This window comes from Paramormyrops kingsleyae, chromosome 18 (genome assembly GCF_048594095.1).
Source record: "Paramormyrops kingsleyae isolate MSU_618 chromosome 18, PKINGS_0.4, whole genome shotgun sequence".
Taxonomy (NCBI): Eukaryota; Metazoa; Chordata; class Actinopteri; order Osteoglossiformes; family Mormyridae; genus Paramormyrops; species Paramormyrops kingsleyae.
Genome location: NC_132814.1, coordinates 25,677,263 through 25,703,002, shown reverse-complemented (window position 1 = coordinate 25,703,002; position 25,740 = coordinate 25,677,263). Strand labels below are relative to the sequence as shown.

At 43.9% G+C, this 25,740-nt stretch overlaps 1 protein-coding gene and 1 long non-coding RNA gene across 3 annotated transcripts in view; one reads left to right on the top strand and one right to left on the bottom strand.

The window, feature by feature from the left end:
• atp13a2 (ATPase cation transporting 13A2) overlaps nt 1-25,564 on the bottom strand; it is a 36,001-nt gene extending 10,437 nt beyond the window's left edge. Inside the window, exons 1-20 of one of the 2 annotated variants that reach the window (XM_072701874.1) lie at nt 25,388-25,564; nt 13,457-13,518; nt 12,821-12,988; nt 12,115-12,173; nt 11,946-12,015; nt 11,762-11,841; nt 11,286-11,363; nt 11,068-11,137; nt 10,852-10,986; nt 9,607-9,673; nt 8,841-8,972; nt 7,942-8,103; nt 6,743-6,853; nt 6,512-6,558; nt 5,577-5,765; nt 5,228-5,434; nt 2,568-2,684; nt 637-793; nt 310-421; nt 83-207 (exon numbers count right to left, since the gene is read on the bottom strand). In XM_072701874.1, the coding sequence (XP_072557975.1) occupies nt 83-207; nt 310-421; nt 637-793; nt 2,568-2,684; nt 5,228-5,434; nt 5,577-5,765; nt 6,512-6,558; nt 6,743-6,853; nt 7,942-8,103; nt 8,841-8,972; nt 9,607-9,673; nt 10,852-10,986; nt 11,068-11,137; nt 11,286-11,363; nt 11,762-11,841; nt 11,946-12,015; nt 12,115-12,173; nt 12,821-12,988; nt 13,457-13,518; nt 25,388-25,397 (2,158 nt within the window). In that variant the 5' untranslated portion in view covers nt 25,398-25,564. Of the gene's footprint in view, nt 1-82; nt 208-309; nt 422-636; nt 794-2,567; nt 2,685-5,227; nt 5,435-5,576; nt 5,766-6,511; nt 6,559-6,742; nt 6,854-7,941; nt 8,104-8,840; nt 8,973-9,606; nt 9,674-10,851; nt 10,987-11,067; nt 11,138-11,285; nt 11,364-11,761; nt 11,842-11,945; nt 12,016-12,114; nt 12,174-12,820; nt 12,989-13,456; nt 13,519-15,008; nt 15,412-25,387 lie in introns of those variants that run through there. The other variant, XM_072701875.1, reaches the window with a different exon arrangement.
• Nucleotides 17,219-20,223, top strand: LOC140579381 (uncharacterized). Its single transcript, XR_011983448.1, has 2 exons — nt 17,219-17,340; nt 18,660-20,223. It is a non-coding gene; the product is annotated as an uncharacterized lncRNA (long non-coding RNA).
• Nucleotides 25,565-25,740: the final 176 nt, after the last annotated feature.

Sequence of the window (25,740 nt, the reverse complement as noted above, 5' to 3'; positions counted from 1 at the left end):
CTGACGTATGTACAGAGATGGAGACAAAGCGTTTGAAACAGAGCATCTGAAAAGCAGCCCCAGTTCTCGCCCACTCTCTCACCTGTGACCATGACAGTTCGGAGCTGGGCGTTCCTCAGAATGGTGATGACACCTGGCGTTTCCGGCTTCACCACGTTCTTCATCACCAGCAGACCCAAGAACTTCATTGAGCTTTCTACAGCTTCCCTGTGGAACAGTGAAACAGTTCTATGTCTCCCTGCTCTACACAATACAATTATACAATGTGTAATAAACACTGAATATTAGGGCTATTTAATTCTAACTGACCTCTCAATGGTCTTCAAGCACAGCTTTTCATCAAGTGGTTTATAAGCCAGAGCCAGCACCCTGAACCCATCATTTGTGAAATGACTCAAAGTGTCAGGAAATGTAGCAGGTACTGCCAAAAAACGAAGGAGATTTAAAAACTTGTCTGCTTTAACCATACGCAAAAAGAATGCATATGCATATTTTACACAGATCTCTGACTGTTAGACAGAAATTTCTCTCATCTATCTTTCGGGCTAAATTTTCATTTTACGATTCAGCAGGTAACCTTTGTTCAGAACGACGAGCATCGGCCACCTACTGGACAGCAGAATTGTAAGCACTCACCGCTCTCCTTCAGGCAAAGGCTGGCCACCATTTCAGGAGCTCCTTTGAGGAAAGCGAGGGCACCGTGTCCTCCCAGCCCCACAGTAACCACACTCATCCTCTGTAGGGTGGATGAGAATGGGAATCTCCGCAGGATAGCCACTGGCTCACTGATGGACTGACATAAAGAACAAAATGAGGCATTTGACCAACGCATGTATAACCATACAAAATAAAACTAGATGCTGTCAGAATAACGACATATTCCCCCGAGGGCCCCTTCCCATCTAATTTCTACTCCTCTCACACCCCCCCACCTCTCCAAAAAAATCTTCATTAAAAGCCCATCTTTGTGTGTGTCAATGTAATCTGGTTTACCAGATCTGCATATATGGCTGCCCTTTCATGTGTCACAACAAAAAAAATGTGTAATTTCTCTCAAGGTGAAGAAAGTTCCAAACCTTCTCCTACATAAAGTTAATGTGAAGTTTGAAAAATACCTTTTGAGTTGTGCTAACAAGATCAAGAGTCTGGGGCAGCCTTCCTGATCGCTTCAAAAATGGATTACTTACAGATCTTCACCCATATAAATATGCCTACAAAGTAGGGATGGGCCATCCTATGATTTAAAACGTACTTTTCATGTAAATGGTATAAATCGTGACCTTTTATGATCTCCATATAAGTTTTCCAAACTTCACATAAAATTTCCATGGCCAGTAATAATGTGGATCTGTGCTATGTTCACAAACCAACAGAATTAGTTCCTATTAGATGGCTGTGGTAACTGGCCAAATTATATCAAGTGTCTCTATTACAGGGTCTCTTGAAAAAACACAATTCAATGTGAGCTACTGGCACGGCAGATGACAAGCTGGTGTCAAAAAAGAATTCCACATCATAATGTGGCAGTGGGGCGGCTTAGCGCAGTCAGATATTTCTCCAAGCAAAGTTACTGATAAACTTTACGGGCAGTGGTCAGCAATTCCAGGGGTATTACGACAAATCTATTCAGTTACCTTAACAGGAAGAATGAGACACAACTTTGTTTAATATTTCAAATAAACTTTAACTCTGTTTTTGAAATTGGCATTAAATCTGTGTCTTTAATGCAATATTGTGTTTTAAATGGTGCTAATAGAGCAGTCCTTTGGCCTGTTTGTGTCTGAATATTCTTGACCGTACACTTCAAAATTGGGAAGAAAGATCGCAATTCAGATAATGGATCGTGATCGTGCGTTTGATTTTTTTTGGGAAGATTGCCCACCCCTACTGCAAAATCTGGAAAAGATCTGTCAAACACTGTCAAATACTTTTTGAGTTATTGCTAACGAGTGTCTAAGGTAACAGTGGTGGTGGACCAGTCACAAAACTATGTGTTTTCCTGTCCAGGAAATACAAAAATTCAGAGACAATAAATGCTGCCACTGTTTCCACTGGTAAACTAATCCTCAAGAAGAAAATTCCTCCTCATAGGTCACACATGATATTAGCATTGCTCAGCCTTCCCTTCATGTCTAAGGGCATACCCACAGTAAGCCCAGTTGCCTTGTACCATGCCCGAGCTGACTGACTAACTGGCCCTCCTCCTCACTCCCCTGTCAGTCTGTGCTCACATTGCACTTAATGCTTGGGACATGAGCACACTTTCATCATCACAGTGTGAATTTTTGTGTTGATCATTGACGTCATGTCTGTGTTCCATACCCGAGCACAGTTAGCGATTACATTAGATGCGTACTGTGCTTGAGGCCAACTGTACCCTGCTCTGGCCCACCTCTTCAAGCAGACACGGGCATGGTTATGCATATAGTGCCCAGGCTTGGTACAGATCCACTGGACTTCGAAGGTCAAACGTGCTTGGGCACGGTATAGATCGCCTAGTGTGAATACATCCTAACTTTCCTTGAAGAAGGGCCAAACTCCCAGCCACCCCTTTGGAGATTACCCACAATGCCATGAGGCTGCAGCTCGGATGCCGGTGGTCTCATCACTGCCAGGACACGAAAGCTCCCAAACTCCCCCACAATCTCGGCGGTTTCTCCATCCTCCACGGGCTCCTCCAGTTCCTGAAGACACCAAAATAACCGTTAGGCACATGCTAGAAGTCCAGGGAAGACAATGCACATGGTGCATATGTGACTGAAGAGTGTGGTCCACACAGCAGGCACCATTTGCTATTACAAGGACCTCTCACACAGATCCCCTTCACCTTATGCCATGTTTATTATTTTCCAACACTAAATATCATTGAAACAAACCTAAATACAGTCACCTACACTCACCGAGTACTTCATTTGGATTAACTGTACACCTGCTTATTTATACAATTATCTAATCAGATAATCATGCGGAGGAGCGCAATGCATAAAACCATGCAGATATAGGTCAGGAGCTTCACTTAATGTTCACATCGAACTCCAGAATGAGTAAAAAAAAATGTGATCTCAGGCAACAGTTGTTGTTGCCACACAAGCTGGTTTGAGTATTTCTGTAACTGCTGATCTCCTGGGATTTTCACGCACGACAGTCTCTTGGATTCCAGCGTGTGGCTCAGTGGGCTAAGCCTGTGTGCCTATAATCAGAAGGTCACCAGTTCAAACCCAGCCTCAGCATGTCTGCGGGTCCTTGAGCAAGGCCCTTAACCCCCAGCTCCCTGGGCGCCCCAAGGCCCTTAACCCCAAGCTCCCTGGGCGCCCCAACAGGTGGCTGCCCTTCGCACACAACTTACTCTACAAAAAAAAGCAAGTTGAGGGAGGCGTAAAGACAGTTTCCCCACGGGTATCAATAAAGTATCGATTATTATTATTATTCAGAATGGTGCACAATGATGAGAGCAGCAGTTCTGCAAATGGAAATGTCTTGTTGGTGAGAGAGGCCAGAGGAGAATGGCCAGATTGTCTTGAGGTGATAAAACGTTACGGTAACTCAGATTATCACTCAGATTATGAACTGTGGTGAGCAGAAAGCATCTCAGAATGCATATCACATGGAACCTTGATGTGTATGGGCTACAACAGCAGAAGACCATGTCAGGTTCCACTCCTGTCAGCCAAAAACAGAAAGCTGATGCAACAGTGGGCACAGGCTCACGAAACTGGACAGTTTAAGACTGGAAAAATATAGACTGGTTTAACGTGTCTTGATTTCTGCTGAGGCATGGAGATGTTAGATCAGAATTTGGCATTAACACACACACGTCTTGTGTCATTGTGGTATAATGGTATTCCGCTTCTACCAAGATTCCATGAAGTTCCTGCTCAGATATGGGTTATCTTGGCACACTTTGAGCCCAATGATACCACTCGATCATTCCGTGAATGCCACAGCCTATCAAAGCGCATCCCCCCAAAGTTTTCCCACCATGAAGATCAATTGTTGCTGTTTGTTCATAGTGAGTCAGTAAGCAGTCCTGGGGGGGGTAATTCCACGAAGCAGGACTAAGGGAAAGTCTGACTTATTTCGACAAGTCTGGCTCATTTATTTGGGAGTTCCGTTCCATCAACGTGTCTTAAATGAATCTGCGCTGAGCTACCATGGTAACTCAGACGAGTGAACAAGTCTGCTCCGGACCAGGGTAACAGTCTTGCTTAGATAAAGCATTGTCTCAAAGAACGTCCGACGTGTGGGAAAAGATTCCCAAAAGATCGTTCTGCTGGACAAAATTCCGCGCTCTCACTACTCATGTCATGTAATAAATATAATCAAGCGTATAAAAATCACGTCGCAGCATTCCAATTAATTCCAAAATAATTAAAATAAAAGCGTACCCATATTACAAAGGTCAAACAGGAAATGCAATGACAGACTGAAAAAAAAAATCCGTTAAAATAATATGAACAGGAAGACATTTTTAGATTTTGTTTAGTCACTGCCTACTTTGAAAGTTTATTTGTAAAAAGCAAAGACAAGATACGGTTATTTGTGCAGAACATTTCACATGGATGCGATTGAAAGTATTTTACGGAGATTAAATAATACAGAATAATATTATACCGAAAGAATGAGACGTGAACGTAACCCAGAAGGTTATCCCATTGGTTATGGAGATCGAACCAACTTTCACAGTGTAAGACGAGAGCATAACCCACTGTACCACAGTGCCACTGTACCAGGCACTAGTAACATTTACGTAACTTACACATTTAGTCTGTCTGCAACTCTTTGCCAAGCCAACTCCCAGGATGTATTTATGGCCACAGTATTGCCTTTTTTAACGATTACACCTTCATATTTTTCATATAGCTCCATCAGCAGTGTTTGTTCTGCAGTGGGAAAAAAACACCGCTCTCGTTTTACACACTTTTCGACTCATTTGATCGGTCTATCGTTCCATTCATTTGGGCTTCTTAAATATCTCGGGTGTGCGCACTAAGTCAGACTATGCAAGTCTGTCTTGTATGAGCCTTGATTAGTTAAAGCTGAACTGCGTTAGTGGAACGGCCTGAGGCTAAGTTTAGAGATGGCGTTAGTTTCAATCTGACTTTTTCGGGAAAGTCTGGCTTTCTTTAGCTACTTCCGTGGAATACCCCCCTGGTCTGTAAAATGAAACATTGCGATGGCCTAAGTGTATCACACAGCCAAGGACATAACAGCCACCACTGGCACTCACCCATCCTGTGGACTCGATCATCTTGAGCTCCAGGGGGTCTCCGAATGACTGGGGCCCCAGCAGTGCCACGGAGTGGCAGGACGCCATGGCCAAGAGCATGGGACCCTGTGGCAGCATGCGGGGGTCTGGCACGAGCTCTGCAAAGCCTTCCCTACCACCCTCCAGGACACCCCACACGTCAAGACCGTCCTCCGTCAGCGTGCCTGTCTGCGGGCAGGGAAGGCGTTGAGGGTAAAGCGCAGGAACAAAAGGCTACGATGTCTGTGTTATCTACTGCCCCGGAAAAGCAGCTTCTGAGTAAGTCGGACGCCACGCCTCCCTGAGGCCTACTGGCCGACTGCCTGCTCACCTTATCAAAGCAGCAGAGCGATATCTTGCCACAGATATTGATACGGGGTGGACTGATGCAGAACACGCCGTGACGCTTGAGGCGTTGCTGTGCGTAGATGGTGCCTGTCGTCATGGCAGCAGGCAGAGCGGGTGGCACCACGATGGTGACGATGTCCAGGGCCCGGACCACCAGCTCCACCCAGGGAGTCTGGAGCCAGAGGTCCAGATAGGTATGAATTAGCGTGTTAAGATGCAGCTGAACACATAATGCTTAAAGGAATGTAGTGTGGTTTCAAGTCTCAGACTCAATGATCTTGCAAGTTTTAGGGAGCTACTGGTCAATTAACACCTGTTTGAAATAGTTCACAACTGACAGATCAGATAAAATAAATAAATAAAATTACTATTATTATTATTATTCGGTAGTAATAAAAGTAGCTACATATGGTACTGTACCATACCTCAAGCTGACGAATCGCTGAAGCCGCATGATGTTTTCATAAGCGTCACAAGTGCGTGTGTTCATTATTTATATAACCATGAATACAACAGGCTTTATGGCAGTCCCTTTGTAAGTATGAGTCTGTCCGTAAATTTGACGTTCTTAACCTGGGGACTGCCTGTAAAATAAAAACTGTACCCCTAGCACTACTGAGGGCAACATTTTGGATCTCAGTGCAGAAAACACCACTACCATAGCTAACATAGTGCTTCAGGCTCAGGAAGGTATCTCACAGCCACAACCTTCAGCAGGAAATGTAATCTCATGTATTTAAATTACAGAATCTACCAAGAAAATGGTACGTGTTTGCATCCCACCCTTGGTTCCGTAGGCATGAAGTCTGCATGTTCCCCCCATGTGGCTCAGGGTATCTCCAGTTATTAGCCACAGGGCTATCAGCAGGCCTTACTTAACAATATGTTAAGTGTAAAAATCAGTAGTGTTAGGCTCACCATGCTCATGCGTAGGATCACGATGCTGTAGATTGTGCCTATCAGAGCTGTGACATAAAAGAAGGGGTATTGATGGACAAACAAGCTCTACAGTGGTGTCACAAATAAAAACTATTAGCATTAGAAACTAAATAGCAGGAGTAATTAATTAATTTGCAAGACCTAGAGTAGTATACAAACAGATGGCACTGCGTAGATGGATGGCTACACTCAATGAGAACAGAAATTTACCCAGTGCGCCAAGGATGAGCAGGAACTTCATGGAATCTTGGTAGAAGCGGAAGTTTATTGGCTGAGGGAAAAGTATGGAGCTGATCAGGTCACCCTTAGCTGTGAAAAACCCTAAAAGGCAAAAGCGATAAATCACACACCCACATAAGCTGTAATGGGAAAGAGCTTTGAAAATCTGTCACCCTCACTAAAGCTGTGATTCAGAGCTGATTTGATATCCTATCAGCTATGTTCCGCTAAGCGTATGCGGTAAAGTTTAACAGGTCAGTCTGCATTTTTTCATCTGTTCTCACATGCCTGGAACCTGCGACACTCAGCAAAACCTCACTTCAGTGCTGACTAACAGGTGCTCTCACATATTGAATCATGCCTTTCTGATATGCCAGCATGGCTCAACCAGTCCTCCACGCAGCGGACTACAGAAACGTTAAAATGTTAACATTAATGTTACATCGACGCATCCATTCAGCTTCTTCGACTAACCATGGAAGGAATGGCAATGCAAAACTAGACATTTCAACATGCATACAAACGTGTATGATCACCCACATATAAACATACAATTGTTCACCTCAAAAGTATGTTTATGGTAGAAAGTTCATGTTAGCAATCAAAACATATCAACTGTTAGCGAAGTCACAAGACTGCACTTTGACAGCAACACCACCAAAACACTACTGAAACTCTCCTGCTTGGAGCTACAACCTCAGAGGTAGCAACTACACCTGCTAGCTGTCGGTCTCATTTTTAACCTCAATTTCATGAGAAAAACATAACAGTTACCGTAATTTTAACTTTTATGGTAAAAGCAATAAGAGGCTCTAGCCAAACACAAGTTGAAGACATTTACTAAACATCATCTGTCATTCCATACAGAAGATACTGGTATCACTTTACAATGAGGCTACCTTTGCCATTTGTAAATGGTAGTAACTCATTAATAAAATGAAAACTGTCTTATAACTTGTTTAAAATTGTCTATTAATAATTTACAATGTGTTACAACCTAATTAATAACCAGATTATAAACCATTCATAAACCCTTTATATGGGTAGACTTATTGTAAAGTGGCACCAAGATACTAAATTTTAAAAATCAACAAGAGGCCAGGTTAACAAGAGGCCAAGTTAACTTTCACAAACAGAATTCCTGGGTATGCATAAAACCTGTCTGTACAGTAGATATGCCACCATCTTACCTGTGCGTGTGACCACAGCAAGACCTCCTCTCCCCCCCTGGCGGCCCCCCCTGGCCTGGATAACTTGTGTACCACAGAACAGGGTATGTCTGCGCTGAGATTCAGGACTGTATGTGCCTGCACTGAACGGAAGGGGAGTTTTCATCACAGGCACGCTTTCACCTGAAAGAATGGAGGGAGACAGCAGGGCCTGCTATATTTATCAACATAAGGGGTCATAATATGCTTTTCTGGTCTTTCCCTTTCCTTTAGTGTGTTATACTGGTATTGTGCAAGTAAATGGTCTGCAAAGTCATAAGAACCAAACTACATGCCAAACATAGTAACTCTTACCACAGAAACCCCTCTTCTCTAATCGGCCTAAAACACCTTGTTGGAATTCCAACCCTTACTTCCGTGACATGGTGAGGTCATCTTGTAACACAACCCTTATTGGCCGCCTACCTGCAAGGATCTGTCTGCAGACTGCAAGACAGGGGCGGAATGTGTAGGGCAAGCTGACCAATCGGGAAAGCTGACCAATCAGAGCACACTGGGCTCATCAGGGGTGGGGCTTTAACATAGCATTTCAGACAGAGGTTGAATAGAGATGAACAGCATAAGAAAAATAATGTTTCTGGAACATCAAAGCATGTAAACCTACTCTAGTAGACCCCAATAATAAAATCACAAACACTTAAAATGAGGATTATAGGGCCCCTTTAAGATGAGACTGGAGCAGGAAGGTTAAATATCTGTATAATAATTACTGCCTAATATATAAAACTATTAGATTTTTAAATTTTTTAACAAAAAAAATCTTTAATGTTAAAACAAAAGAATAAGAAAAATTAAATCTCAAAATGCACAGCAAAATATGACAAAAAAAGCTTATTAATTATAGACAATCTGTGCCTCACCAGTGAGCATGCTCTCATTGATCATGCACTCCCCAACCAGCAGGGCGGCGTCACAGGGCATGAGCAGGCCCTCTGGAGGTATCAGCACACAGTCCCCAGGCACCAGGTCCACAGAGCTCACGCTCTCCTCCTCTGCCGGTAAAAGGGAGACAGATGAGCGAGTTTGAGCTCCATGCAGGATCAGGATTGGGGGTAATGACACGTAGGGGAGGGATCAGGATGGGGTAATGACACGTAGGACCGGGATCAGGATGGGGTAATGACACGTAGGACCGGGATCAGGATGGGGTAATGACACGTAGGGACGGGATCAGGATGGGGTAATGACACGTAGGGACGGGATCAGGATGGGGTAATGACACGTAGGGACAGGATCAGGATGGGGTAATGACACGTAGGGACGGGATCAGGATGGGGTAATGACACGTAGGGACAGGATCAGGATGGGTAATGACACGTAGGGACGGGATCAGGATGGGTAATGACACGTAGGGACGGGATCAGGATGGGGTAATGACACGTAGGGACGGGATCAGGATGGGGTAATGACACGTAGGGGAGGGATCAGGATGGGGTAATGACACGTAGGGGAGGGATCAGGATGGGGTAATGACACGTAGGGACGGGATCAGGATGGGGTAATGACACGTAGGGACGGGATCAGGATGGGGTAATGACACGTAGGGGAGGGATCAGGATGGGGTAATGACACGTAGGGGAGGGATCAGGATGGGGTAATGACACGTAGAGCCAGGATGACACTCACCGCCAGTGTCCCTGCGGACCGTCACATTGACCACCAGGTGGGCCATTCTGCGCAGGGTCCTGCTTTGCTGAAACACAGGCAGCCCACCAGTCAGCTGACTCTCTCATGTGACTAATCACACAATCACACACATTTCACTAGTGTCACAACAAGCATGGTCAGCATGGTGACTGACTGTATATGGGAGTTCATTAGGCTGGCATGGTGACTGACTGTATATGGGAGTTCATTAGGCTGGCATGGTGACTGACTGTATATGGGAGTTCATATAAGCTGGATTGGTGACTGACTGTATATGGGAGTTCATTAGGCTGGCATGGTGACTGACTGTATATGGGAGTTCATTAGGCTGGCATGGTGACTGACTGTATACGGGAGTTCATATAAGCTGGCATGGTGACTGACTGTATACGGGAGTTCATTAGGCTGGCATGGTGACTGACTGTATATGGGAGTTCATTAGGCTGGCATGGTGACTGACTGTATATGGGAGTTCATATAAGCTGGCATGGTGACTGACTGTATACGGGAGTTCATTAGGCTGGCATGGTGACTGACTGTATACGGGAGTTCATTAGGCTGGCATGGTGACTGACTGTATATGGGAGTTCATTAGGCTGGCATGGTGACTGACTGTATACGGGAGTTCATTAGGCTGGCATGGTGACTGACTGTATACGGGAGTTCATATAAGCTGGCATGGTGACTGACTGTATATGGGAGTTCATTAGGCTGGCATGGTGACTGACTGTATATGGGAGTTCATTAGGCTGGCATGGTAACTGACTGTATGTGGGAGTTCATTAGGCTGGCATGGTGACTGACTGTATATGGGAGTTCATTAGGCTGGCATGGTGACTGACTGTATATGGGAGTTCATATAAGCTGGCATGGTGACTGACTGTATATGGGAGTTCATTAGGCTGGCATGGTGACCAAGAGGGTAACACTGATGCCTCAAGCATTCTCCATGGGGGATTTGAACCCCATCCCTGCTGTCTGTGTTTGTTGCCTCATCCAAGTACCCCAACTTCTTCCCGCTGTCCAAAGACGTGCAGTTGGGAGAACACAAGCCTCTAAATTATGCGTAGTGTATGAGTCTCTCTCCGTTTGGCTGTCACCATGTTTTATGTGCTCCCCTTCATTTTGCCCCATGCTGTTTGAGATCCAGACCCACCCAGAACCCAGCATTGTAAACTCACAAGAAAATATGAAAGATCGCACTTGCTCCTGCTCCATCCTCACCTTACGAATTTCATAGAGGGAGATGGCTATAGAAATAAGTGAGATGACAAGGATGCAGCCTGCATAGTAGAAGTAGTTGTCACTCATCCATAAGATGATACTGAAGATCTGGAACAGGTAGAAGGGATTGAGGACCTGAAGGGGAGAAAGTGAGGGTCAGCTGGACTAGCAGGACCAAGGGGATCCAGTAACAGACACATGGATGGAATCCAGCACCTCCTCCACCAGCAGCCGAGCACAGGACTTCACAGGAACATCTATGAGGTTTGGCCCATACACCTTTCTCCTGCAACCGGATGCAGGACAGGACACATTTAAGCGTGAGCACAGAGGGAGCAGGGAGATGAATGTAGAGGTGCAAATGTACATCTGTAGGTGCATGACTGGACATATAATTGTGTGACCATGTGCATAAGGAAGAAGTGCCCGTTCACCTGGAGCTCTGTTCGTGGCGGTTCAGCCCCCCCTGCTGGCGGTATATGTCAGAGGAAGTCCAGTCCTCACTGAGGACACTGTGCAGAAAGACACTTTGAGACTTCTGCCCCCTTTTAACGCATGAACATTATGTAGCGATCTCGGTGATGTATTAAATCAGCGGTTCTCAACTACTTTTGGGTTGCAAAACCATTTTTGTTGGGTCAGGGATCGTGTGCTTAAAAAATATACACATCTTTTGTGATGTCTGGCTTTTGTGGTGGCAAGTGATGCAAAATTCCATCCCAGAAATCTGATGACCCCACTGTCACCATCTTTGGTGAAACAAACAAATACAAACAAAACACTTAAGGGTAGCAACTTAAATGGCTGAGGAACAACATGGATCCGCAGACTAGGCCAGTTGAGAACCACTGTTTTAAAACTTTCAAGATTTTCTTGAAGTCCTTCAAGGTGCCCCTCCCGCGAATCCTACCTTACAGGACAGAAGGCACCCTTCTTCACCATCCAAATGTAACGAATCCCCTCAAATATAAAGTAGCGAAGGGATGATTTCTAAAAAAACAAAAAAAAAATAAACAACATGGTATGAAGAGGAATTCATGACTGACTGCACTCATACAGCCCCCCCAACCCATATCCAAAAACAGCTCCCTGACCTGCTCGTTGTGAAGGTGAACTGTATCCCTCCAGTCAAATTCCTCAACATCACTGGCCGGGTGTTCCGCACTGGAGGGGGGGACACGCATCCACCTGAGTACGCCGCATACCCAAAGCAACCACACAGCTAATCAGATCTGGGCACTCACTGTTACTTGCTGGACTTACCTGCCATCATCCATCTCCAGTATCTGTACCTCTACAATGAAGCTTTGCCCATGGGCATTCTGGGGGGGGGGCATAGGGCAGTAAGCAGAGGAACAATCCAAGTCACATTCCAAAGGTACAAAACCATCTTAATTTTTCAGTCTCTAATCCATTAGCTTATCCAGAAATCCCTGTGCTTGTAACAGGAAGAGACGATAAAGGTGCAAAGCTGTTCCATTTGCAAATTCAATACAAGACAAGCTGGCAAGACAAAATTATTAAATACTTTAAATATTAAAGAAGATGCAAACACAAATTACTTGGCACTACAGGCTAGCTGGTCATGGATACAATGAAGCTGACAATGCAAGATAGAGCTCTCATATTTCTGCTAGTACGAGTGCAGGGAAGGCAAACTTGACACTGAACCGGTTCTGCAACTTTCTCCACTGTCCAGGGTCTTTCAGTCGCTTCAGTCTAACAGAGTTTAACACAATTCATCTTGTATAAACACTGTTGTACTCTGTTTGACTGGGGGACCAAAACATTCCTTAAGTTTTTCATAATGTATAAAATAAAGTTTGGGCCAATAAGACTGCCTGTGTTTACCACAACAATTATAGAACAGAGTAAGAAAGAACTGAATAACTTTTTAATGCTCCCATTTCCTAACTACAGAAATCAAGTCAGATGCTAATGTTTAGCGGTCCCTGAAGTCCAGTCTCACCCTTACGAGTAGAGTATCAGCCAGGGCCAGAGGACAGAGGTTACAGCGGGCTAGCACGGCCAGACGGGGGCGCCAGTGGAAGAGTAAGAGCAGGAGGCCCACCGACAGCACGGCAAACACGCGGCACAGCCACACGCGCCAAGGCACAAGCCGGTAACCCTGCACATCCTGGGGGAGAAACACAGGCGGTCATCGGCAAAGGCTGCTGGCCTACACAGAAGCACAGGGCCACCAGGCATGGAGAACACTAATGACCCAGCACACCTATCAATACTTATACAAAGAAAACCCAGCTAACATTCTACACACTGTTCATAGCATGCTGGTAACACAATAAACAGGAATTAACTAGATAAGAACATCTCAATTAGAAATTATAAAACTGACATTAAGTTTTTATTGTTATTTTTTTCTTGGCTTGTCTGGTACCTGAATTCTAGATCATTTAAAATCAGTGTTAAAGTAATGAAGACAATACATTTATATGATGGATTTCACACTTAGTTCCATAAAACACTGCATCTCAGAATGCTTGTGTATGTATTGCTTTGAATGCCATCAGCATGGCAACGCAGTGAAAATGTCCCAAGGACTGAACCATGTTGTTTTTTATGATGAGGTCGGCAGGGAACACACCATATTGGAGATGGTGCAGTGGCAGGGGTCGCCAGACCCGGCCAGTAATGGCTGACTGTTACCTGCAAATCAAAAACAATTGTTCAGTCCCTTCAAGTTATTAGGGCATATGCTAGGATTATGCAACATCAACAAAGCAAGGGCTAATGGTTGACAGCTAACAGCATTAACCTGTATGTGCAAAACCGACATATCACCAATTCAGCCTCACCTGTGTAAATTCTCCATCTTCACAATGGAAGAATAGAAATGTTGTGGCGGTGACGATTCAAAAGAATGTGTAACTACCTAAGCGACATAAAGGGAAATGTGCTCTCACACAGCACTATGTCGCTGGCTGGGTGTGCAACCCCAGGCAAACACGCGCTATGTACACACACCGGTTGGTTTACCACGCTTTTGTTTTCCCCACATACACTGCAGGGTGTGTGTCCTCAGTCCTTGTTTTATGGATTTATAAGAATAGCAATCAAGAACTGGACTGCTGAATACACAGAAACGGTACTGGTGTTTCATCAAATGTGATCAACAAGAGAATTAAATGACTGTGTCAGACTTATTTAATGATACAGCATAATTGTTGTCAGCATTCATTCAAAACATACTGGCCTAAGAAAACTACTGTATATTCTGACTGATACAGCACAAAATTTGATGGAAAAAGTGACATATGGGTCTCCCAAAGAGCACTGAAACATTACTGCAATAAACTGTAAATTGTATTGTTCTGACTGCTTAAATGTTTTATGTTATATTATACCTAAAAGGTAACGCTGCGTTTTCATTTAACTCCCTGTTCTGGTATCTTCACAATTCAGTTTACGTATATATATCTCGTAAATAGTTGTTGTTGTCGCTGTTTTTGTTATTCAGGTATACTTTTCTGTGTAATTCCGTTTTATGGCAGGGTTTATTTGCATCGGACTTGTAAAAGGGACACAAAAGTTGGAAACACAAATATATAGTTTCCAAATAATTACATTTCGATTTGCTCCGTTTACAAGTACTAATTTAAATGCAACTTGATGCGCCTTGCTGGTTTCTTAACCAGACTTTGCGATACGGAGCACATAATTTTAATTACTGATGAGTGTCGCGCTTAGTCCAGTTTATCTTTTAACGACAGCCGGATTTCCGCGTTCAGTATCCCCTACAACACACTGTGGCCATATTACCACACTCTACGGCTTACTTCTGGGTGTCAGGCAATTGTAAATTAATTTTAAAAGACGAGCCATTTTTCTTCGGGCAGTTTTTTTTCCACCTTTTTCACCACGAATTTGGGGTAATCGCTACTGTGTCAACAGACGTCTATTTCAGGCATATTGTAATATTGTCATAGTTTCTAATTGCGTCGATTTCTTTTATAATTCCAAATACTTTACAAAAGCGTCGCCTGAAGGTTAACTAATTTGACCGATTAATTTTTATTTCAAGTAATCGGAGTCCGATCTGGACATAGTAAAACCAGCACAGACGGTTGTGTCTGCTTATAAACCAGTACTGCAGGTTTTAGACAGATCAGTAAGTGTAAATAGTTTAAACCACTTACCTTTAGTAAAGAGCTACAAGCTTCAGGTCTTCTGAATAACCGGTTCGCTCCAAATCGATGAAATTAAATACAACGATAATAAGCGACTCTCGAGGGCAGCAATAATCGCTGGTGTAACACCTGGATTTACTTCGGGAGCGTATAGCTGGAAAAGCCCGCCTCTCTTACTGCACTCTACGGCGTTCACTCGACTTGTTTCACTCTTTTTAAGTATCTGCACTGAACATCCATATTTATGTCCTTCATAGCCTCTCTCAAGTCTCTCTTTAAATCCAGAACGGCGTATTTCAAAATTAAGATTCAGTATAGTGTTGTGCTTATACGTCTGCTTATAGGGTACAAGTCTTAAGTTGACATTAAAGAAAAGTATAATGTCTAAATTGCCTGGGGTACTTTCACGTTAAACGCCATTCATTAATTCATTCATTCCTTTTTTTGCTCGCTCGCTCTCTCTCTCTCTCTCTCTCTCACACACACACACACACACACACACACAGGCTATCCATCCATCCATCCAGCTTATCCTACTGGGTCGCGGGGGCTCCGGAGCCTATCCCGGAAGCAACGGGCACGAGGCAGGGAGCAAACCTGGACGGGGGGCCAGCCCATCGCAAGGCACACTCACACACCATTCACTCACACATGCACACCTAAGGGCAATTTAGCAACGTCAGCATATCTTTGGACTGTGGGGGGAAACCGGAGTACCCGGAGGAAACCCCACGACGACACGGGGAGAACATGCAAACTCCACACACATGTGACCCAGGCGGAGACTCGAACCCAGGTCCCAGACTGGGTCACACATCATTTAGACAGCAACTGTATGAGCCAGACAGGTACCAACGCTCATTATTCTTTAAAGCAACAAAACCTCCCCCTTCAACCATCGACATATTCCACTCTGACTACTAGTTTTGGTCGCGGACCTTAAAGCAAAACTTAATGCTTTATTAAACTTTATTTAAAAAAAAAATAACATTAAAGTGTCTTTGTTAAAATATAGCACAAACCTAAAGAATGTTAGTTTTTGCAGTCTGCAGTAACATTTTTTATTTAATTTGTTTTGTTTGGCGTAAGTTTTGCGGTCGCATTCCCTTAACTATATTTTTCCCATTGGATGTGTGTATTTTAGTATGGTATGATTATAGTGAACGCTGATGAAAATATGGACGAATATTTTGGGATACTTGGGTAATATTGTGGATCCAAAAACTTGACATAGACGACAGGAGTGAGTTCTAAAATCAAACAGAGCGAACACTTACAGAAAACAGTATTTTTCAGTCAGCGTAATCATTAACACCAATTCTCCCTAAATAATAAAGCGACCACTGTAACTTGCTGTTACTGGAAACAATATGGATTTTCCGTAAAATGGTAGGGCGAATGGATCGGACAGTGCCAGAAAATGTAATGTGGCGCGAGCATGCTCGAGACTCCACGCGCAGACGTGCGAGGTACAAAGCAAGCAGGCGGATCCCGTAGCGACGCGCTGGAAGAGATTTGGCACGACAGGGCCAGCTGCCAAGTCTGACAGGCAGCTGATTAGGGAAGGGGATGCGCACGCGCAGGAGAGATTTGGCACGACAGGGCCAGCTGCCGAGTCTGACAGGCAGCTGATTAGGGAAGGGGATGCGCACGCGCAGGAGAGATTCTCCCTTCAGTTGCATTTTTTTTCTATACCGGTGTAAGGAAAAGTAGTAAAGATGCCCCAATGTTCTTGGTTGATCATTTGAATACAGACAGTGTTAGCAATTTATGATCATGAGGGAAGTCAGGAAGAGAATGGGGGTTCCAGTCGGCACCACTAGGGTGCAAACAAAGATAATACAGTGACCAGAAAGGTGGCTGAACTACCATTTGCTCTCACGGGAAATCTCCGTCCTGTCCTGTTCCATCCCTGTCTCTGGATCTTGACACTCCAGGAGGTCACTCTTTTCATGCAAACGCACACACAACGCTTACACACAGCCCCTTGTTGGGGAGGGCATAAAGGGCGATGAAGACCTGTCCTTACTTTGTATTTGAGCTGCCTTTCAATACTCGGTGTACGTCTACACTGTACATGATATTATTTTTACTGTTCAATAAACCAACGTTTTGCCGAAACTGCGGAGACTCTGCAAGTGGATTCCTTACATCTTATCAGCGAGCCAGGAGAAGGCGGCTAACAACTGGAAGAGTGACCTGGGAACCTTTTTTTTTGGCTGATATTTTCCTCAAGAAGAGAGAAGATTTCTTCACCTAAGAGAGAAGACCGACCAGAAAACTTCATTCCAGACGCGCCACCTTCTTCTGTGAACCGAAGGACCCAGAAAGAATCACACTTGTGAGTATAACTGGTTTGCAAGTAAAATAATATAGGGAATAGGGAGTAATTCAACACATGAGAATTCTCCTGGTTTGACCTGTTTATTAGTAATAGAGGGTAAACAGGAGGTGTGTTTGTAGAGGAACTGGGCTTTGGTAAGAAGGCACCAGCAGAGTTCCCCACACTGTAACCCTGTGTCCTTCAGATAAACCACCACTGTAGGTATATTGTGTAAGTTTATACTGTGAGAGTTTAAATTTATACTCAGAACCTACAATGATGGAGTGGGACATTGAATTTGTTGCAAAGCATTGCAAGGAGGGATCGTACGGATCTCTCACAGATAAGCTAGACCCCCTAGAGTGGCTAGAGGAGGCATGCAGGGAACGGAACCTGAAATGTTCCAAGATAAAGCAGAGGCATGCTAACGTGATACAGGCCTTGCTGGAAGGACAGCAAGAAATTAAGGGCAGACTGGCAAGTTCACAGTCTGAGTGTGGTCAGCAATCGGTGGTTTGAGGGATAGAATAGAGAGTCCCGAATAGGAGAACTCTGCTAGCGTCGGCTAGCCGCAGAAAACAGCATTGAACTGAGGCAACTGGTAGCTTCTCTCAGGCAGGGCCTGGAAGCGGCGAAGGAAGCTAATGCATTCCTGCAAAAGGAACTGGAGACGTGTCAGAATGCTTATGAGGCACTTTGGTCCAGAAGCATTAGAAACCCAGAAGTGCATAAAAAGCCTGCTGGGGATGAGATACTGTTCTGAAAGGCATATTTTAACGGGTTAAGGGACATGTTGCTGCTTTGGGCATTAGTCTGCCGGCGGATTCTGATAGTGATAGTGACCGGTAATAAGCAAATGTACATGGTATGATAACCATCGATTTTCAGACTGTGGCATACTGTGAAATACCAGTACAACCCTAGGGCTGTTTCACTGGGCCTCATAGTGTGGGACTCACACATGCCCCACATTTCAAGCCTGATGGATGCCCCCCAGTGGGCTGCCCGCAGTGGCCCTAAACAGGCCCCAAAGCTGGCAATGTGGGCACACTGTGGGCATACTGGGGGCACAGTAGGGTTAGAGTTAGGACATACTGGGGGGAAACTGTGGGTGTGCTCTGTGGGTCTTTAACAAATAAAATAAGGTCGGTCCTATAGCTCCAGTATACCACAACTATTAATGCACATGCAGAATAACTGCATCTGTTGAAAGTAGCAGTAACAAACTGAATCATATGTTTCAAAATACATTAATACACAGCCATGTTAAAAGAAAAAAAATTATACACTATATGGACAAAAGTATTGGGACACACCTCTTAATCATTTTCATTCAGTCCCATTGCCACAGATATCCATCGATCACCATAACTGCTGGATCCCAACTGGGGTCGTGGGGGGGACCGGAGCCCATCCCAGGAACAATGGGCACAAGCAAGAACCAACCCTGGCCAGTCGCCAACACACTGCTGGGCACACACTCATGGGGCCAACTTAGAGTCACCAATTAACTATCCTGCACACTTTTGGACTGTGGGAGGAAACTGGAGCCCCCAGCGGAAACCCATGAATACACGGGGAGAGCATGCAAACTCCACACTGAAAGGTCCTACTGACCCAGGGACCAAACCCAGGACCTTCAAGCTGCGAGGCAGCAGCGCTAACCACTGCGCCACCGTGTCGCCCTGCCACAGATATAAAGGTATAAAATCAAGCACCTAGCCATGCAGTCAGATTTGCAAACATTTGTGAAAGTATGGGTCACTCTGAAGTGTGGTATAGGATGTCACCCTTGCAATAAGTCAGTTTGTGAAATTTCTTCCCTGCTAGATATTCCATGGTCAACTATAAGTGGTATTATTACAAAGTAGAAGTGTTTAGGAGCAACAGAAACTCAGTCACAAAGTAACAGAGCGGGGCTGTCGACTGCTGAGGCGCACACTGCATAAAAGTCATCAATACTCTGTGAAGTCAATAACTGCGGAGTTCCAAACTTCCTCTGGCATTATCCAGCCCAAAAAGTGCTTTGCCGGAGCATCATGGGATGGGTTTCCGTGGCCGAGCAGCTGCATGCAAGTCTAACATCACTAAGTGCAATGCGAAGCGATGGATGATGTAAAGCACACTGCCGCTGGACTGCACTGCACTGCAGTGGAAATGTGTGGCGTGACGAACCACGCTTCTCTGTCTGACAGTCTGATGGACGAGTCTGGGTGAGGCGGACGCCAGCAGAACGTTACCTGCCTGACTGCATTCTGCCAACTGTAAAGCCTGGTGGAAGAGGGATAATGGTATGGGGTTCTTTTGCAGGGGGTGGGCTAGGCCCCTTGGTTCCAGTGAAGGGAACTCTTAGTGCATCAGCATACCATGACAGTTTGGACAATTCTATGCTTGCAACTTTGTGGGAACAGTTTGGGGAAGATCCTTTTCTGTTCCGCCATGACTGTGCCACGGTGCACAAAGCAAGATCCATAAAGACATGGTTGGGTGAGTTTGGTGTGGAAGAACCTGACTGATCCACACAGAGCCCTGACCTCAACCCCACTGATCACCTTTGGGATGAACTAGAACAGAGACTGTGAGCCAGGCCTTCATGTCCAACATCAGTGCCTGACCTCAGAAATGTTCTGCTGGATGAATGGGCAAAAATTCCCACAGACAAAATCTTGTGGAAGGCCTTCCCAGAAGAGTGGCAGCTGTTACAGCTGCAAAGGGGGGGACAACTCCATATTGATGCCTATGGATTTAGAATGGGATGTCATAAAAGTTCCTGCCAGTGTAATGGCCAGGTTATATTCTGGCAAAACACAGCATTTTCAGTTTTATAAGCTATTGTTACGACACTAGAGTATTTTGGGAATGAGGAACATGACTTATTGTGAAATAAAGCTAATGATTACACACTGATTTAGCTATGATTAACGGAGCTAGACTACATGTAAGAATTCTAGTTTAAAAATTCAAAAATTAACTAAAATTATCAACAGAATGCGAAACTACGTACATTAGCATGCTAACCAGGTAGCTCCGGCCCGTGCTCACTCGTAATGTACTCCTAGCCAGTTATTACATGTAGCACCTATTTTATATCATATCAGATTAGTTATAATCGGTTATCAAACCTCATTGCTGCTAGCGTTTACTATCTAGTTGCAATAAAGTGAACAAGTGACATCAGCTTGTTGGCTTTAACATTACTTGGAGAAAATGAATCTCTATACTGGCCTCCAGAATCCTACATTTAGTTATCCAGCAAGTTAAACCCCTCCGTTAGGGTGAGCAAACGTCCTCTTTTTCTCAGACTTATCCTCTTCTTTGTGACGTAAAAATATCTGAAAAGTCTGGGATATCGTTATGTCTCATGCTGACATTTGCCTTCTATAGTCAGAATACTTTGTGTGTGTGTATCTGCGTTTTGACGCCTCTAACCCTAACCCTTATCAACTTTTTTGCAAAGTAAAATTTTTTCACCATAACCTCCACATAATGGCTCCCGGACACAGAGGTAATGAGGTTTAGAGTGTTTATCATGTGAATGGTGTGAAACTGAAAATACAAATATATTCACTGATAAGTAAAAGGTTAGTACATTGTAGTATTTAACAACTCTAAATGCGGCAAAATGTAACAATCAATGTAACATTTCACTCACAGGGAATGCCTTCAAATGGGTCTAACAAGGTAGGGTCGCAAAGATCGATAAAACCTTTATAATGAGCTCGCGTTTTCTACGCAGTTGCTCCTCGACTTTCCGACAAACCCATCCTAAGCCGGAAAAATCGATAGACAAAAAAGTAACCGTACAATATGTTGTTCTGTTCAGCACTACAGAGACTGGAAGCGTGTCTGCATGTGGATGCTGCCATCACCCAGCATCAATAAAGTATCTTCCATGTCCTAGTTGAGTGTCCTCCCTGGCATGGAATATCTGGTCACCCTAATCGTAAATCTAACTTTGTAAAGCGAGGAGCGTATATGAATAATGAATTCATCTTTCCTGATAATTTGGTGAATTTCTTTTATATAAGGCCACTTCTAATTCTACCAATTAGTTAAATTATATCTTTTAAAAAGAGGGGTTAGTCAGAACAAACCAAGAGTGAAAGTAAGTTTCCGAAGTGGCTAGGTAAGTGAATAGTTGCTACTGCAATTCTGAACGAATATATAGGCCTATTCGTTTATTGTTTTTGTTTATTGTGTTTGGCGATATGAGATATTGCGCTTTGTGATTCAGGCCGCTAGGTGGCACACAATGCATTCGAAAACAGATGATCAGCCACTCATTGACTGGGAGACACAACTTAATAATGTAAATGCAAAGGTCTGTTTACAGGGGGTGAAGTCAAATTAAATACTGGGAAGTCCACGCCTCCCCCCGTTTCCCGTCCCTGAATACTAAATGTGTCGCATACTAAGGTACAACGGTACCACAAATCTCTCCTAGGCTAGCGTGGAGAAGTTTCCCGTCGATTGGCCTTTTTTGATCAAACTGAAAGACCTCTAACCATGGGCGTCGTTAGGTACGTTCACGTCGGGTTAGAGCCCCGAGTATTTTAGCCCCGATGCCCCAGGTAAATTTGAGTTAGCCGCTGATCTTTTCTAAGGCTGGAAACTTCCCTGCCTCTGTCACGGATATCTTGTCCTTTTACTTTCGACTACGCGACAGCAGCGCAACTGGAGCTGATCGATCTGTAGTGTGACGCAACATTGAAAGAAAAGTTTAATTCTTTACAGCTGGATGAATTCTACGCCTCAATTAAGATTGAAAAGTGTCCCTCCATTCGCTAAGCAGCACAGAAAGCCATTGTGCTATTCGGAGTGCGTGTGACTAAAGGTTCTGCGTAACGAACATTAACACGTCACAGATCGTAAATGAAAGAACCATTTGTGCTGCTTTATAGATCGCCAATACACTGCACAATAAACTTGTCTGATAAACATCCGTATATCAGAAGGCAGAAGTAATATATTTTATATAGTGTATAAGTAAAAAAGGCTGTTTCCCTGCCTTGGAGGGCCTGTTAGGAAGCAGGGTGGATGGATAGATAGATAGATCGGCAGGCAGGCAGACGGATTGTTAGGACTGTGGATGAATTTCGATATAACTACTGGTTTTAGTATTTCTTCAGATATGTTCTTAAAGTTCATATATCTTGTTACATTAATTCATGTTACTGAACATTTTAGCTAAGAGAGAGAGGGGTAAGGAGCATGCCCTGATTACGGTGTGTAAGGAGCGTGCCCTGATTACAGTGTGTAAGGAGCGTGCCCTGATTACAGTGTGTAAGGAGCGTGCACTGATTACAGTGTGTAAGGAGCGTGCCCTGATTACAGTGTGTAAGGAGCGTGCCCTGATTACAGTGTGTAAGGAGCGTGCACTGATTACAGTGTGTAAGGAGCGTGCCCTGATTACAGTGTGTAAGGAGCATGCACTGATTACAGTGTGTAAGGAGCGTGCCCTGATTACAGTGTGTAAGGAGCATGCACTGATTACAGTGTGTAAGGAGCATGCCCTGATTACAGTGTGTAAGGAGCATGCCCTGATTACGGTGTGTAAGGAGCATGCCCTGATTACAGTGTGTAAGGAGCATGCCCTGATTATGGTGTGTAAGGAGCATGCCCTGATTACAGTGCATTGCCACACCCACCACATGACAAACCATCTCAGGGATGAGAACCTGAGTGCAGTCATGTGACAGGTGATACCTCAGCACCACACCAGTCCGAATGGACCAGTGTGAGTTTTTTTTCCAGTGGCTGGAGTGCCAATTCTGCCACCAACCCCCAAGTTTTTCCCTGTAAGACGGAGGACCTCCTTATAGGGCTGGATGTAGATTAACGTCATTCCCAGGATGAAGCGATGGCAGGTTAAGGGCCTGAATAAACTCATCACATACATGTCAACCGAACTGCAGTAAAAACAGGGAGCTGGGTGATGGAAAACTTGTACATTTCCATGAAAATTGTGAGCCATCAAAAAAGACTCTTTTAAGCTCAAATCTTTTGCTTTTATTAATATTACTACAAAATAACACTTGCAGTTAGACAGACACTGAAAAAAATCTGACCAGTAAAACAGACCTATAGTAACTACAGAATATAACTGGATTCAAAAATATAAATGTTACTACCTGGTTGGCAGCAGAGACCCCGCCGTATCGCTTATAACCCGCAAATGAATGCAGGGAGGGTAAAGGGGGGGGGTACATATTTTCATATGTAATCAGATAAGCCTTTGCAGCAGGTGATTTCTGTTATGGAAGTAAACTTTTTTGTTTGGTTAAAGTGCATGACATACCTGTGAGATAGCAGAAAAGACGAAAACACTGAAGTCGAATTTGTTAAACCATGGGACTTAAAACCTATGTCACCAGGAAGGCCAACTCCATCACAAGACTCACCCTGGAAGCACTGGGGCCAGTACCAGAGAAGAGGATGTTGGCAAAATTGGACAAGATTATGAACAGTTCTGCCCATCCCCTTCAGGGGGCGCTATCCGGGAGACATTAAGCCACCTGCACATTCCACTGCAATGTGTTAAATCTCGTTACTGGGGATCATTCCTGCCTGCTGCCATCAGACACCACAATGCCTCCTCCCAACATGCCACTCCTGCACCTCAGCCATTACACGTCAGCAAGTGACCCATCTTGTACAATGAAAATCCAATGCTATCTGTTCTTTAATTACACATATACCAACAATTAATTTATATTTAAATATATATTTCTATAATATTACAATATTCTGTTGTTCTGGATATTCTATTTGTGTACTGTGTACTTTTTTAATTTGTTTGCACCCTGTTTACTTGTTTGCACTCTTTGCACCATGTCTGTCTTGCACTATATGTTTGTTTGTCTGTGCACAACGTTCTCGCTGCGGTATGCACCAGAATTTCCCCAAGGGGTCAATGAAGTCCAACTAGATCTTTAAAAATATAGCTATTCATTATGATAACCATGTGAGAACTAGTCAGATGATAACCCCATCACAAGAACCCCCAAAATACAAAAGAGGAACAGAGAATTGCTTTGCTGGCACAGTGGACTATACACTGCATATTTTCAGTACTGTATAATTACTGTATGTAATGTGACTTTTGTCTTCAGTGGAATTGTCAAAATGTTGAGCTTGTCGGTGCAGCAGCAGACGAAATCCTTGTTAACCACCAAGCAGACTTTGATGTTATTCGTGGAAGTGCATTTAATAAGTGCGTTTACTTTGTTTACAGAAAAAAAAAATATATCAAGTGTGATGAGTGATATTTGCCTCTGTAGCAAAAATATTTTGTAGTATAGCTTCATCCACAGTACCCTTACATAAAACGCATGAAAAAAAAAATACAAGAGTGTAATTCCCAAATAATAATACAGCATTCTTGGTGTCACGTGACTTAGCACGCACGAATCCAGCCCTTTGCGTTGTTTTCATATGGCGACAAAGGATTCGGGGCGGTCTCTTAGGAGAAATAACATTTTTATAATGATACGGATTCTGTCGACTGACAGTCATTGTAATCGCTGAATATTATATACGAAAACACCATCAATAGGATGACAGACCTGAGGATAAGAAATCTGCGACGTAGGCTGGAGATCCAGCACAAACGCAAAGGTGGCTAACTAGCTGAATGGAAGGTAAAGGGACAACAGAGAAGTCTAAGTGAAACGCAATGTGCAGCCTCTGCGATAAGTCAATAGCCAAGTAACTGTTCAACGAAGGGTAATACGTATACATTGAAAAATATTTCATCTACCGTAACTAGGCAGTGCAGAAATGGCACGGAAGCTAGCTAATGATAATAATAACAACTAAAGAATAAAGAGCTGTAAACCGTATCAGTGGAAGTTGGTTCCCGAACTCTGATCACATTCTTTTTGCTCATATTATAATACTTCCCATTATTATTATTTTTTAAGAAAAAAACAGCTTGGCTCATTAAACAACATCTGCATGTAGCATTCCGTTATTAGATGCAATCGGAAAATCAAATTCAATCGAAAGAAAACTAGGCAGCAATACTGGAGGAAAAAGTTTTCTGTTGGTGTTCAGTCTACCCTACCTGGATCCATGTTTCACTGGCATGCGGGCAGGCAGTCCACACTCCCGCACTCCGCTACCGAGGCGTCCGCCGCCACCCTGCTGCTCGATTCCCAACACGTGACCAGCACGCCGCCCCAAAATAGGACAACGTAGCGGGGCGAGCAGAGCGAAGCCGGTTGGTGTATCCTGTGTGAGCGTAAAACTTTGATTGCCTGTGTAGGGCTCATTGTATACAGAGGCGATCAAATTAGAGAACAAGAGACTTCTTGTGAAATACAAAGTCACAGCTTATCCGGATTCAAAATCATTATAATATGAAGGGAACAGTTATATATATATATATATATATATATATATATATATATATATATA